This window comes from Chlorocebus sabaeus, chromosome 10, assembly GCF_047675955.1.
Source record: "Chlorocebus sabaeus isolate Y175 chromosome 10, mChlSab1.0.hap1, whole genome shotgun sequence".
NCBI classification, from domain to species: Eukaryota; Metazoa; Chordata; class Mammalia; order Primates; family Cercopithecidae; genus Chlorocebus; species Chlorocebus sabaeus.
The window spans coordinates 78,259,180-78,275,594 of NC_132913.1; the positions used below are offsets into that span (position 1 = coordinate 78,259,180).

General features: G+C 38.9%; 1 protein-coding gene across 2 annotated transcripts in view; it reads left to right on the top strand.

Moving 5' to 3' along the window:
• Positions 1-16,415, top strand: part of GLS (glutaminase) — an 86,079-nt gene that overhangs the window by 61,368 nt on the left and 8,296 nt on the right. For both annotated transcript variants that reach the window (XM_007965664.3, XM_007965668.3), the window contains 3 exons: positions 12,199-12,260; positions 13,193-13,269; positions 13,365-13,428. In XM_007965664.3, the coding sequence (XP_007963855.3) occupies positions 12,199-12,260; positions 13,193-13,269; positions 13,365-13,428 (203 nt within the window). The remainder of the gene's footprint in view (positions 1-12,198; positions 12,261-13,192; positions 13,270-13,364; positions 13,429-16,415) is intronic.

A 16,415-nucleotide genomic window follows, 5' to 3' on the forward strand; every position in this document is an offset into this window, starting at 1 on the left:
CTATTTTTGTACATCTATAGCAGACTTTATGAGACACAAATATACAATGTAGTTACTAATAAAACTATAAGAACATGAACACCAATCTTTAGATAAGGCGTACTGCTGGGAGGGAAGGGAATGGATGCAGAGAGCATGGTTAACTGTATCTTTAATGTTTCATTTCTTTAAAAATATTTCACTAAATATAATGATAATAAATGATAGAAAAGTAAAAAAATGCTAGGAGAGGGTACAATAAGAAGACCTTGTTTTGTCCGGGTGGTTAAATATGGTTGGTTTTCACTGGAAGGTAATACAGTGTGTAAGTTTTGAAGGAGTCAGAGGAAATATGGAATAGCGTTAATAGGCTAGTCTGACTTGAAGGCCCCAGAACAGGAAGGAGTTTAGCACATTTGAGAAGGGAAAAGAAGGCAAATGCACTGAAAGAAGAGTGAGGTGAGGTGGATGGAGATTGGCCGTGGATGACTCTTAGAGACGGGACCGTATTATGTAGAGTGGGCCTTCTCATATTTCGATGTACATCAGAATTGTTAGTGTCTTAATTTTAAAATACAGCTAGCTTCCTGGGGCCCAGACCTACAGTTTGATTCAAAAATCTAAATGTTTATTGTGCACCCCAGGTGCTTCTGCTGTAGGTTGTCCTCAGGACACAGTTTGGGAGACATTTGTAAAAGATCTTATATACCATATTAAAAATTTTGGACTTTATTCAGAGTTCAGTGTGAAACTTTGAAGGCTTTTAAAAAGGGGAGAGAATGATTTGGTTTGTAAATACTGCTCTGTGGAGAATGGCTTAAAGAGAGAAAGTTGAGGTTTTGGACTCGAGATGTATTGGTGGCTTGGGCTAGAGGTGAGAGAAGTAGGTAAATAAGAGATGTGTTTAAGAAATAGGATTGGCAGCACTTGGTGATGGTTTTTGGTGGGTGAAAGAGAGTGAGATAGCAAGTTGACTACCAGGTTTTTAGTATGAGCAACAGGGCCAAAGCTGCTGCATTAACTAAGATGGAGAATACTGGAAAAGCAAACCTTGGGAGTATGGGAAGAAATTAGTTTAATTTTGGCTGTTGTAACAAGGATCTGTTTGATTGTGGATATCAGGTTGATTGACAGTGCTTTAAACATCTGGGAGTTATTTTTCTAATATAACAAAAAGTCTCAGGGACTATCAGGGGAACCAACCAGGACTAGTGCCATCAGTAAGGTAAACTTCTGTTACACAAGCCTTAGTGTGTTGATCTTAGAAATCATGCCTATCAACTTAGAGTTGCAAGGTGGCTGTTTCATCTTTAGCCTCACCTGTATGGCCAAAGGGGGAGAAAAAAAAGAGAAAAGAGCGATACCTAAATCTAAAGGAAGAAGCTTTACTGGAAACTCACCTAACGCTCATTGACCAGACTAACTGCGAGGGAATCTGGGAAAGTGTTTTTAATTGGACACAATACTACCTTTAACAAATAGAGATTCTATTAGTATGGAAGGGATGGGTAGTGGATAACGGATAGACAACTATCAGTGTGTAGAAGCTAGCTAATGTTTGAGATATTTGTGAGATATCTAAGTAGTGATGTTGAGTCAGCAGTCAGATTTAGGCCTAAAACTTAGGAGAGTAGTGTAGTTGGAGCTATAATTTTGTGAGTGGTCAGTATGAAGAGTAGTATTTGAAGCTGGGGTGGTGTGTGAGATTGCTTAAGGCGATAGTATAGAGTGATAAGAAAAGTGTATCAAAGACAGAACCCTAAGAAACCCTCATTTTAAAAGTAAGAGAGTAGGAGAGGCTTCCACTAGGGAGAGGTGGCCAGAGAAGAGAAAATCCAGCATGGTGTAATATCAGGAGTCAAGGAAAGAGTACTTTAAGGAGTTTGGAGCATTGAACTGTATGAAAGCATAGATAATTTAGTAAGATGAGGGCTTTATATTTACATGTCCTTTCTAAATTTTTTTTAGATAGAATAATTGCTTTATTTTGTAGTGTCTTAAAAATACCCCTTTCTCCAGCAGTTTTCTGTATTATATATTGGAGGAGCTTGCTATGTAATTTGAATAATAAAATGGCTATGAAAGTGCTTTGAAAAGTTACAGCATTAGAGAAACATACTGTTATTACACCTTTTCTGTGTGTATGCTCCATAAAGCACACATGTTGAATGTTTCCCAATAGAAATGTGAAATAAACATTGAAGAATATAGGGAGTTAAGTAAGGCTCTCTGGAGACCAGTGAAAATGAGGGATTTCTTTTCTAACGTTAAAGCAATTAATAAAGATTGTGTCAGTGTTGTAGGTTGGAATAACTAGAAAACTCAAACCCATGTACCCGGCTTTGTTATAGTAGGATTTGAGGCATGCTAAGGAATAGGACCTTAAACTCTGAATTGAAACCATAATTCTTCCTGTATGAATGCTAAAACTGCTTTGTTTCACAGCAGGAAGACAACCCCATCTGTTTTCAGGGACCTTGTTTGTATTTATTTATTTTTAATTTACAGAAGATGGTGTCTTTGTAACAATATTTTGATTCCAATGGCCCAGATTTTTTTTTTTTTTGAGACGGAGTCTCGCTCTGTCGCCCAGGCTGGAGTGCAGTGGCCGGATCTCAGCTCACTGCAAGCTCCACCTCCTGGGTTTATGCCATTCTCCTGCCTCAGCCTCCCAAGTAGCTGGGACTACAGGCACCCACCACCTCGCCCGGCTAGTTTTTTGTATTTTTCAGTAGAGACGGGGTTTCACCGTGTTAGCCAGGATGGTCTCGATCTCCTGACCTCGTGATCCACCCATCTCAGCCTCCCAAAGTGCTGGGATTACAGGCTTGAGCCACCGCACCTGGCCTTTTTTTTTTTTAAATATGTGTACGTGGTGATGAATCTCTTCTCTTCTGTCTCGTCTTCACTTTTAAGTTCTTTGACTTTTTTGGGTTTTATGTACTTGTTTTTTAAATGTCGCACTTTATCATTCCAGAAATGTGGCACCTTGTCCTCTATCCTAACATACTAATGTAATATTCACTAATGTTCATGAACTTTTACAAATACTTGTTTGTATAATAGTGGGAGAAGACCAGAAAGATAGTGAATGAGAAACTTGGATAGTCATCTGTGCAATATAAATATGCTTAAGGTCTGCAGTTTTGTTCTTTAGAGGAGTAGCTGTCTTTGTCCTTGCTCATTGCTATTTTTCTTCTACTTTCTTGCTTATTGATTAGGAGTGCTGTTTTCAGACCACACAAAGATATATTGTTAGCTACTTTTATAATTGGATATATAAAGAGGGATGCTTATGACCTCATCGGTATCTTTTTAGACCATTTGTTGGTGTTTACTGGAATAATATGCCACTGAGAAAAGAAGTTACTTATTTGCTGCCAGTGGCGTAGCAGTTGTATTTGCTTTTATTCACATTCGCCCAACTCACATTTCATTTTTAAAGATTTAAATGCAAAGAATAAAGGTAATATCTTAATGTTTTTCTATTTGTCGTTTGTGATATTGATATATCAAATTGAATTACTTCTTTTGTTCTTTCATTTTCTCTTCATTTAAAAAACACCTTTGGGTAGCACCTCAGTATAAAATGAATATCTTTGATTTTCTGTAAGTTGTTTCTTTGTTGCTATTTTCTGATTTCCTGTCACAACATATTTCTGTCTTGGTATTGTATTATTGAAGAAATCCCAGATTTTGTTAGGAAATCGCTTGGCCCAGTAGATAGTTAGTAGTTACAAGCACTGGCCCTGGCATCTTCCAGACTGGGTTTGAGCCCTTGTTCTCCACTTAGCAGCTCTGATACCTTGCTTAAGTTATTTAAATGTTTCCTATCCCTTAATAACAGAAATAATATTTGGAGCACTTAGCTGAGTCAAGAGAGAGTAGGTGCTTCATATTAACTATTTCGTTGTAAGTAATATATAATCTTTAATTTTTTGTCTTCATAGGTTGTCAGATTTTTTGATGATTATGACTTTTTCGTTTACAAATGAGTGAAATTATTTCAGATTAAACTAGTCATTGAAAATTTTTGAGGCTAGGCATTGTGGCTCACACATGTAATCCCAGCATTTTGGGAGGCTGTCAGGAGGATTGCTTGAGCCCAGTAGTTTGAGACCAGCCTGGGCAACATAGTGAGACCCCGTCTCTCCAAAAAAAAAAAGAAATCAGCTGGGTTTGGTGGCACATGCTTGTGGTTGCAGCTATTTGGGAGGCTGAGTTGGGAGGATCACTTGAGCTTGGGAGGTCAAGGCTGCAGTGAGCCATATTGCACCGTGGCACTCCAGTTTAGGCAACAGAGCGAGAACTGTCTCAAAAAAAAAAAAAAAAAAATTGAAAATTCTATGTTTTTAAGGGAGTTTATTAGCAAATTTGAGAACAGAATGCAGTTCTTGGAGCTACCATTTTGAGGTTGTATTTTTAAAGTGAAATTTCTGTAAAACAACTTCTTCCCTTTATAGTAAAATTTACTATTTGATTTATTCCTCTCTATTGAAATTACTATATGAGAATCTCCTGCATTTGTGTAAGTTTGGAAATATGGGCATGAATTTATTGAATTGCTATTCCTATAAAGGATTTTTTCCCCAACCCTCTGAATCATATCAGTTTGGATTAGTTTTGTCTATATATAGTATATTAATAACTGTGTCTCAGTAAATCTTTGGAAAGCTTAGGAATATGTGGCCTCATACTCAGACTGTCTAATTATAAAAGTACTATAATTTTTTTTACACATCCTTACAAATATTAAGTAAGCTCAGTAGTAAAGGAAAGAGGAAATATCTTTGATATACACATTACACATACACATTACACAGGTTTATTTTACCCTTGGGCAAGGTGATTAGTTTACATATGATGGCAACTTAAAATTTTTCTTTAGCCACCGTATAATAGGTAGTATGTTTCAATTTGACCTTAAGAAAATATAAAAGTGGGCTGAAAGCTTATTTTCATTTAAAGACTATAATCAGCCAAGTTGGAGTGAAGCCTTTAAAACAAAATTGGATCTGGAGTCATGATGGTTTATTTAACAGATGAAGCAAAGTATCTGTTCCATGACAAGAGATACTGTGGTGAGCTGGAAATGAGAGCAGCTTATGTCAAACTAGAGGCGGTAGAAACAGAAGGATGTTTTTTCAGTTACCTGCTTTTTTTTTTTTCTCATTAAAGCAGTTCCAAACAGGCTGAATTCATGTTTATATGAAGACAAACTCAAGATGAAAAACAAAGGAAATTTTGGTTTGGCAGTTGGTAATAGAGTTAGAAATTAAATAATTGAAGTAAAATGTAAAACCAGTGAATCAATTTTTCCTGCGTCTCCCCGTCCCTCCATCTTCTCCTCCCTTTCTTCCTTTTCTCCCCTCTCGCTTTGGTCCCATCCAGGCTTCCTTCCAGTATCTAGTAAAGAACTTTTATGGATTAGAGCTGAATTGATGTTTAATCCATTGGTTTCCTTCTGTGCTTTGGATAACAATCTGAGATCTGTTAAGGACTCACATCGTCATGGTCTAGTTGTACAGAATTGGGAATCCAGATACCTGAGTTCTACTGAAGCTCCATCACTAATTCTATGTGACCCTGAGCCAGGGTCCTTAATCTCAGTGTTAGTAATAAATATATCTGTCAACATATTTTACAACCAGCCTGTCAGGGATTTTTAAAAACAAGTATAACTGTTTATAATGTTGAATGTTTTAGGGTCATCCACTATATAAATACAGAGTAATGTGAGTATATAATTCTAATAATTGCTACTTAATCATAAGTACAGAATTATTAGGGCATTTCCAGAAGTCACACAACTCAACCTTTAAACAAGCTCAAACTGCATAGGATAATGATAGGATTAAAGACTTAGGAATGCCATGTTTTAGAAGTGTAAAACTGATACAGTCCCCACCTGCTTCTAGCTGTTTTGGAAAAAAGTGAAATTTGCTATGCCAAACATGCCAGTGTTAAGTGAACTCATGTGAACTGTAACATTTTTTTGGTCCCACTGTTGTCATGACTTTGTACAAATAAACTAAGATAAGATTGTCTGGTTTGGGCAGGTTCTGACAAAGAGACTTGATAAGAAAAATGCAGCAGTGCTGGAAAATCTACAAGATGAAGGGGAAACTATTAACATTTAATTTATAAATTTTAATGGGTATCTCCCCAAGTGCAGTGTCTCTTTGCCATGGGGAGGCATACATTAAACATAGAGCCCTTAATTTAATAGCTATTATTGCGGCTGTGTATCGTCTGTTTCTTTGTATGAAGGGATTATTTATCAAAACACAGCTTCCATGCCTCTGGCATTTACTGTTAACCCATTATTTTCTGGATCTTGGCCTCGTTGACAGGTATTTTAAAATCAACTCAAATATCCAGTGGGGATATAGGGGAATGAGCTTCGATCAATGGTTAGCACACCTACATGCTTTGCAAGAATTGGTGTGGAGGTGGATGAGTGATCCTCTAGAGTGCCCCTCTCCTTCAGTTTGTTTGCCATGATAGGCATTCCAGAGGGTGTGTCAGCTTAGTTGGAAATACTCATGGCACTCTTTAACAGACCAGGAAGCAGACTATCCCTAAACGACATATTCCGTCTCTTGTCTCCGAAGTGTTAGACTAGTTTCATTTTCTTTCGTGGCATTCTGCCCACAGCTCATTTCATAATTTATGTAAACTTAAAAGTATAGGGGGCTGTTGATGCTAGAAAGAAGAGGCATTTGTGGTGTTGCTTTTAAATAGTGCCTGTGGATGGGCTGCCTCCTAGTGCTTTTTTGTTTTGGAGAGAATTACACTCACTTTGTGTTCAAGCACTTATCTTCTGGTTTGGACTAAATTCAGCTCCACAGCTAGCCTTTTGTTTTCATGGGAAGAATACCAAACTTCCATGTTATTCTTTAATAATTTTTGTTAAGGCAAGCTAATGTTTTTTCCCTCTGGTTACTTACAAAGCCTTTGTATATTAAAGTTTCCTAATTTTTTTTCTCATGCTTGTGAATAACAATATACTCTGAATAAACCAAGTAAATTCTAAAATGTTCTATTTTGGGCTTTATTAATAAGAAATGGACTTTTAGAACATTTGAAATATTGAATAATTAAGTGACTAAGTGCTACACACATACTATAATAAAATCTCTTCAAACTAGCATGGTCTAAATTCAGAAATTTAAAAGGGAATGTGTAGTTCTTATATCCAGTCACGGGAACAGATGAGGCTTTATTGCTTAGAAGTACCAACATAGTTTTAAAAATAAGAACTATGGGTAATTACTATATTAATAGTATATACAGGGGAATCTGGATTTTTCTTAGTGGTAGGGGAAGTAAGACACACAAATGCTCCATGTGGTCATGTGTTACAGTGCCATAGTGAGGTAAAGGTAGACAGAGATTACTTTTGATTTAAGAGATTGGAGCAGAGTTCATAGGAATGGGTAAGAATAACATATCCATGAGAAATGGGTGGGGAAAATGATTTCAGGAGAATAGTACGCACTGTGGGAGGAAGCAGGAGGTAGACCCGGGGTTGTGGTGGGAGTGGAGGTATCTAATTGACTGTCCCTGGCACATGCTGTCACAGGGCACTGTGTGGGCAGCTGGCAATAAGCTACATAGATAATGCTGGGCTGGGATGGCCTGGGGAAAACTGGCAGCAAGGAAGGGACTTTCAGGCTAGTCTTTGAGGGAATGGAAGATTTGATTAGGAATCTGGGTGTTCTTAAAGAGCATAGACACCAAGACAAAAACAAGGGCAGTAAGACAGACCAATTTTGCTCTATTGAGGTTGAGAAGAAAAATTAAGTTAGCTGGACTGAAGAACCTTGAATACAAGGCTAAAGAACTTAAACGTTATCAGGAATGATTTTGGGTTTCTTGATAACTCCCCTGCTTTAGAAACCTTTAGTGATTAGAGCAATGTTTTGAGAATATGATTAGAAGTATGTGGAGAGGTTTTGGAGGGTGGAAGAAAGACCAGAAGCAGAGGCACCAGTTACGATTGAATAAATCTTGTAATGATATTCAAAGATGTAAAAGTTAAGGGAGATGGGCTGGGTGCAGGGGCTCATACCTATAATCCCAACACTTTGAGAGTCTGAGGCAGGCGGATTGTTTGAGGTTGGGAGTTTGGGACCAGCCTGGCCAACCTGAAACGCCGTCTCTACCAAAAACTACAAAAATTAGATTAGTGGTGGCACATGCCTGTAATCCCAGCTACTCCAGAGGCCGAGGTGGGAGAATCACTTGAACTGAGGAGGCGAAGGTTGCATGAGCCGAGATCCTGCCACTGCACTCCAGCCTGGGTGACAGAGTGAGACCTTGTCTTAAAAAAAAAAAAAAAAAAAAAAAAAAAAAGCCGGGTTGGGGGCTGATAGAGGAATTAATTTTACAATTTAATACCCAAAATTGAGTATTTGATGCTTTAAGGGAGAATATTCACTTAGTCAATAGATATTTAATGAGCACCTATTATGTGTGGTAGACACTGAGTTTACGGTGGGGAACAGAAAGACAAGTGGTCTCTGCCCACCACATGGAGCCTACATTTAATGAGAGAGACAGAAAACAAGTATATATAAAAATATATATACTTTATATATAGTTATATATAATTATATATAACATAAATATAGTTAAAAACTGTATAGTTTACAATATATATATGAAGGGGAAAAGCAAGGTAAGGGATAAGGCAGTGATGAAAAGAAGGGAGTATTTTAGTCTTGAGAGAACTTTGGGTAGAGTGGAGACCTACCCAAAGGGAGGGAGAGAGGGGGCCTCCTGACTGCCTGGGGAAAGAGCATCTTTAGCAGCCAGTTGTAGGCTTGAGTGCCTGAGACCAGCAAGACATTCTCACTGGAGTAGAGCTGGAAAAGGAAGACTGGTAGGAGTGATAACGTGCAATGTAACCAGGAATAGAGCCTTCAGGGTCCTGAAAGCCATGGTAAAGAGTTTAATTTTACTTCAGATATGATGGAAAGGCACGGGAGTTCCTTGATATTTTTAAAAGATCCCTCTGACAGCAGAGGTGATAAGGTGGTGACTCAGATGAGGCCTAAGGCAACAATGCTAGAGGTGGTGAGAAGTGATAGGATTCCAAACATATTTTGCAGGTAAAGCGAAGAGGATTTATTGATGAGCTAGATGTGGACTGTGAGAGAAACAGAATCAAGGAATACCCCCCCACAGTCTGTATGGTGAATTTGTCTGAATTAGAGAAAGCTAATTCTGTCTCTGGCCAGAAGCAGAAGTACCACTTCTCAGCACCACTGGGTAAAGAAGCTCCCTTCCTCCCAGCACATGTACCTGGGTGCTAGCACACCTTGATGGGAAGAGTGTGGGCTGGTAACCCATGTTGGCCCTGTGGCCAGGCATCCTTGTGAAGGACTCAACCTGTATAAGTGAATGCAGCAGCACTGGATGACTCCTGAGTTTGTGGCCTGAGCAAGTGGATGAATTGTTGTGTCATCCCCAGACTGGGGGGACTAGAAGAGGAGCTGACTGTGAGTGGCAGAAGACACAGCAAAGCAAATTCCATTTTGGGTATAAGTCTGAGATGCCAATTAAAAGTCCTGGAAGCAATGTCAAGTAGGCGGACGGACAGTTGTGAACTGGAGCCAGGGTAGGAAGCCGGCAGGGTTGTTGCTGTTTTTGAGTTTGAAATGACTATCAAGTGGAGCTGTAGGACTGGAGCTTAGGAGCAAAGATTTAGATTAAAGATGGGGAAGTCAGTCTGCCCAGAGGGATAGATGAATCATTTGAAGGACATTATATTGAAAAACAAGAAGATTGGACTGCCTTGGGAGTATTATTTGGCAGTGGAAAGTGGGTAATGAATCTGCAAAGCAGCAAACAGGAGGAAGATCAGGGTGATGGAGCAGCATGGAAGGCAAGTCGTGAGAGGGTGGAGGGTGCTGGGGAGAGCTGAAGGAATCGGGGCTTAGGAAGCTGCTGGAGCTTTGGAGAGCACTATTTAGAGGTAACAATGAGTGTGAAGGTAATTTTCAGGGAATTAAAAATATACTTTCAGGAAATACGTGCTGAGGGAGAACAATAGGGTCAAGTGTTGGTTTTTAAAAATAGGATGAAATTGTGTCTGTTTTAAGGTAAACAGGGAACTAATGAAGGAGGAAAAGTTAAAGATGCTAGAAACAAAGGGGATCAGTGAGGGAACAAGAGCAGGGCATCTGGAGGATAAGTGTGTGAAGGAATGGATAAAAAGTGAGTCTCAGAAATGAAGCTTTTTACTTTGAGCGATGAAAACAGTTTTTTATCTTTTCAGCAAAGTTGTAGTTAGGATCTTCTGTCTGTTTTTAGGGGTCTCTGCTGGTATTAAAGGCCTGAAGAAAGTGTGGCAGGAAACAACAAGAAAAAAAAAAAAAATTGTCAAGCAGTAATGAGAGACCAGGTGGAAATATGGAGAATAGTCCGTAATAGCCAGTCGGTAATCTGTGGCCCAAGAGCAAAAAGGGAATTGAGAATTCAGAGTTGACCCCACTAAAAAAGAAAGACATTAAGGGCATCTGAAACAGTGGTTTATAACCCAGAAGAGTGCATATCAAAGTCACCTGGAGACTAAACAAAATTATGGGCTGAGCATGGTGGCTCATGCCTGTAATCCCAATAGTTTGGGAGGGCAAGGCAGAAGGACTGCTTAAGACCAGGAGTTCAAGACCAGCCTGGCCAACATAGTGAGACCCCATCTCTATAAAAAACAAACTCTATGCATTTACCTCCTTTCCCTAAAATGTATCAGATTGAGGTGTAGGAGTAGGACAACAAGAAATGGGAGAGATGTTTATGTATGCTTTTAGAACATTCTGGGTGATACTCTTTAGTTCTTTGTTCCACCCCCATTCCCCATTGAGAAAACTGTTCTGGACTCTGGTCAGGAGTGGAAAAGGATGGCTGGGAGGGAAGCTAAAGGACTAAAGGTAAAGTTTTTTGAAGTGATATCAACACAAATAGTAGTATTTTGGGGGTGTGCTCAGCTAGTTAGGTTCCTGTACTGTAGACCTTTACAGAGCCTTTTATATGCTCATGAATCTCCAAGAGGGGGATTTAATATTTTAAGATCATATCCAGCCACAGGATCCTTATTTTCATGGACCATCTTATGGACTAGTTTCTGCAAATTACACTTTGAAAATGCTGAATGACAGAACTGCAGCAATGGTCAGTTCCAGTTAATTTGGAAAGTTCATGGGTTTTGGAAGGGGGAAGCCATACTGGAAAGGGAGAATGTCTGGGTTAAGATCTTGAAGCACAGTTCAGGGCTGTGGCTTTGTTGGTGGAGAGCTGGGTAACTTTCCATTCCTCCAGTTAAACTTGTTTTCTACCACTGAGTGCAGCATCTGTTGAGTCATCAATATGAATGTTGAAGTTGCAAAGTGTAAGACAAAATGGGGGAATTTATGAAGTATTTACAAATATTCTGTGATCAATAATTTCTCATAGATAGGGATTGATAAAGTCTTTATGAAAGCAGACCAAAATCCAATGGCTTTTCAGATAACTAGACTTTTCCTCTTAACTATAAGAAAAGGAAAGTGGGTAACTGTCAAAGGTAGATACACTTTGAAATCTTGGAGCACTTAATAGAGGTGACTTAATATTTTGGAGCTGAGAAACCTTTTAAACACAGCAGTGTCGTAAGTTCTGAGAATGACCCAATTTGTACCACCTGGGCATTGAACTGAAGGCTGTCTTTCCAGTGAAGTTTAAGATGACAGTTAACACTGAATGTTCTCTCTCAAGATTTGCAAAGAAGCCAGTGATTGGTGAGGACAGTGATTGTTGGCAGGGATTAGACATTTATATAGCATGATTTAATTTTTAATAATGTGAATTGTATCAGCATACAAACTTCCTCACAATATTGAGACATACAAAATGGGAAGGCTTCTAAACAATTTTCAGTTGCTCCAACTATATGAGTTTCACAAAATTCCATTCTTTTGTGCCAAGTGATATTATTCCATTCCTTCCCTCATGTATCTTATCTTTATTATTGAATTTTCCCTCACAATCCACTGTTAAAAGAAGAAAATATCACACATGTGGGTTCTTTTGGCTATGGAAGTGTCCTTGAGATAACTTCTTGCACATGACTCAGGTGAAGTGTTCAAAGTGCATGGAAATCACTTACCAGTGACAGGTGGACGTTGTATGTGTTTGTTTTCCCCTATGGATGCCTAAACTTTCTTTTCTTCACAGGTAAAGTCAGTGATAAATCTTTTGTTTGCTGCATATACTGGAGATGTGTCTGCACTTCGAAGGTATGTTTATAGGATGGATTAGCATGCACTTTACAGATATTTATGAAGTTGCTTCTGGGCGAGCAGCCATTTTAAGGTTAAAGTCTCACTTCTCTTTCCCTTTGATAAAAATGACCCTAACAAAATTTTTATTAAATAGGCACTTCCAGTGCCTATGGCCTGCTTTCCAAACTTGTCCTTTTCTGCCTCCTATAAAAAAGACGGTATCTGTTTCCCCAAGTAGTAACTGTTCAGCTAATCTGGCTAATTAGTATCAGTGGCTTACTGGAATTGGACAGTGCCTTCTCACTCCCTGTCTACCCTCCATTCCCAGTCTTTGGGGGGTGTGTGTGTGTGGGAAGCAGCTAGGGGGTTTGGTGTCTGGCAGATCATCAGGACTAGTAAGGCCATGTACTGCTGTATACCTAAGGTCTTTTGTATAGAGTTGTAACTTGTTTCCTTTTTCCTTTTGTTTTCTCCCATTAATACCTCAAACAACTGATTTTCAAAGTGGAGAAATGTCTATGCTTTCCCCCTTGTCTTAAAGTCTGACGAGTACTAGTAGACTGTGAAATATTTAAGAATGGGAGTCCTAGTAAAAACATGTAACTTTATTATAGGGATTAGTTTCTTGCCCTTCTGAGACATAAACCTTGGTACAGTTGTGCCATAATTCTTGAGTTTTGAACAGTAATGTAATAAAGTTTAATTCTGTGAGAGATGTTTAACATTTAATCTTACCTAAAAAAAGCCATGCTGAGGAAGAGAGGTGAAGTGGCATTTACCCAAAACACCTGTGTACTGGTCAGTAAGGTTGGTAGTTCTCATTAATGAGCCTGATGAAAGATGGCACCTGTCTGACAGGGCCTTAAATGAACTGATGGAGTGAATGTTACAAGTGTGAATTAAATTTGCTTTATATATAATAAATAGCTGTGCTTACACATTTTCAGATTTGCTTTGTCAGCGATGGACATGGAACAGCGGGACTATGATTCTAGAACAGCACTGCATGTAGCTGCTGCAGAGGGTAATACAGGAACTACTACTATCTATTTTCTTTCCGGATTTAATTTCTACTTAGTACTAAAATCTGCTCTTGTTTTTGGGGGTGGGATGATTTAGGTCATGTTGAAGTTGTTAAATTTTTGCTGGAAGCCTGCAAAGTAAACCCTTTCCCCAAGGACAGGTGAGCACTTATGTTACCTTCTAAATATGTCAGTATTTTATTATGCAGGACTGTAATATTCAAGTGATTATAATATTTCAACCTACAAATACATTCTTGAACCTGCTATGATATCTTATAAAGGCAATAAACCTTGTACTTACTACATAGGTAATTCTGTCTCCCATATCCTGTTTCTTAGCTAAGAATGGTGTCTTATTTAGAAATTTTCAGGTTAGTTTGACTGTCAGTCAATACACTGCATGAACACAACAATTTTTTTTTTTTTCATTTGGGAAGAGAGAATTAGAAGTTTATCCTCATGGAGTTTTCAATTTTTTTTTTTTTTTAATTATACTTTAAGTTCTGGGATACATGCTCAGAACGTGCAGGTTTGTTACATAGGTATACACGTGCCATGGTGGTTTGCTGCACCCATCAACCCTTCATCTACATTAGGTGTTTCTCCTAATGCTATCCCTCCCTTAGCCCTGACCCCCCAACAGGCCCCGGTGTGTGATGTTCCCCTCCCTGTGTCCATGTGTTCTCACTGTTCAATTCCCACTTATGAGGGAGAACATGCAGTGTTTGGTTTTCTGTTCTTGTGTTAGTTTGCTGAGAATGATGGTTTCCAGTTTCATCCATGTCCCTGCAAAGGACATGAACTTATCCTTTTTTATGACTGCATAGTATTCCATGATATATATGTGCCACATTTTCTTTATCCAGTATATCATCAATGGTCATTTGGGTTAGTTCCAAGTTTTTGCTATTGTGAACAGTGACAAAATAAACATACGTGTGCATGTGTCTTTATAGTAGAATGATTTATAATCCTTTGGGTGTATACCCAGTAATGGGATTGCTGGATGAAATGGTATTTCTGGTTCTAGATCATTGAGGAGTCACCACACTGTCTTCCACAATGGTTGAACTAATTTACACTCCCACTAACAGTGTAAAAACATTCGTATTTCTCCACATCCTCTCCAGCATCTGTTGTTTCCTGACTTTTTAATGATCGCCATTCTAACTGGCGTGAGATGGTATCTCATTGTGGTTTTGATTTGTGTTTTTCTAATGACCAGTGATGATGAGATTTTTTTCACGTTTGTTGGCTGCATAAATGTCTTCTTTTGAGAAGTGTCTGTTCATATCCTTCACCCACTTTTTGATGGGGTTGTTTTGTTCTTGTAAATTTGCTTAACTTCCATGTAGATTCTGGATATTAGCCCTTTATCAGATAGATCGCAAAAATTTTCTCCCATTCTGTAGGTTGCCTGTTCACCCTGATGATAGTTTCTTTTGCTCTGCAGAAGCTCTTCAGTTTAATTAGATCCCATTTGTCAATTTTGGCTTTTGTTGCCATTGCTTTTGGTGTTTTGGTCATGACGTCTTTGCCTATGCCTATGTCCTGAATGGTATTTCCTAGGTTTTCTTCTAGGGTTTTTATGGTTTTAGGTCTTATGTTTAAGTCTTTCATCCATCTTGAGTTAATTTTTGTATAAGGTGTAAGGAAGGGGTCCAGGTTGTTTTCTGCATATGGCTAGCCAGTTTTCCCAACACCTTTCCCAATTGCTTGTTTTTGTCAGGTTTGTCAAAGATCAGATGGTTGTAGATGTGTGCCGTTATTTCTGAGGCCTCATTTCTTTTCCACTGGTCTATACATCTGTTTTGGTATCAGCACCATACTGTTTTGGTTACTGTAGCCTTATAATATAGTTTGAAGTCTGGTAGCGTGATGCCTTCAGCTTTCTTCTTTTTGCGTAAGATCGTTTTGGCTATGTGGGCTCTTCTTTGGTTCCATATGAAATTTAAAGTATTTTTTTCTAATTCTGTGAAGAAAGTCCATGGTAGCTTGATGGGGATAGCATAGAATCTATGAATTACTTTTGGTGTGTGGCCATTTTCACTATATTGATTCTTCCTATCCATGAGGATGGAATGTTTTTTCCATTTGTTTGTGTCCTCTCTTTATTTCCTTCAGCAGTGGTTTGTAGTTCTCCTTGAAGAGGTCCTTCACATCCCTTGTCAGTTGGATTCCTAGGTATTTTATTCTCTTTGTAGCAGTTGTGAATAGGAGTTCACTCATGATTTGGCTCTCTGTCTATTATTGGTGTATAGGAATGCTTGTGATTTTTGCTCATTGATTTTGTATATTGAGACTTTGCTGAAGTTGCTTATCAACTTAAGGAGATTTGGGGCTGAGACAATGGGGTTTTCTAAATATACAATCATGTCATCTGCAAACAGAGACAGTTTGACTTCCTCTCTTCCTATTTGAATACCTTTCTTTTTTCTTTTTTTCTTTTCTTTTCTTTTTTTTTTTTTGAGACAGAGTCTCGCTCTGTCAGCTAGGCTGGAGTACAGTGGCAAAATCTCAGCTCACTGCAACCTCCATCTCCCAGGCTCAAGCAATTCTCCTGCCTCAGCCTCCTGAGTAGCTGGGATTACAGGTGGGCGTCCACCATGGCTAGCTAATTTTTGTATTTTTAGTAGAGACGGGGTTTCACCATGTTGGCCAGGCTGATCTCGAACTCCTGACCTCAGGTAATCTGCCCACCTTGGCCTCCCAAAGGGCTGGGATTACAGGCGTGAGCCACTGCACCTGGCCCCTTTATTTCTTTCTCTTGTCTGATTGCCCTCGCCAGAACTTCCAATACTGTGTTGAATAGGAGTGGTCACAGAGGGCATCTTTGTCTTGTGCTGGTTTTCAAAGGGAATGCTTCCAGTCTGTCGCCCATTCAGTATGATATTGGCTGTGGGTTTGTCATAAATAGCTCTTACTATTTTCAGATACGTTCCATCAATACCTAGTTTGTTGAGAGTTTTTAGCATGAAGGCGTGTTGAATTTTGTCGAAGGCGTTTTCTGCATCTATTGAGATAATCGTGGTTTTTCTCATTGGTTCTGTTTATGTGATGGATTACGTTTATTGATTTGCATATGTTGAACCAGCCTTGCATCCCAGGGAGGAAGCCAGCTTGATCGTGGTAGATAAGCTTTTCA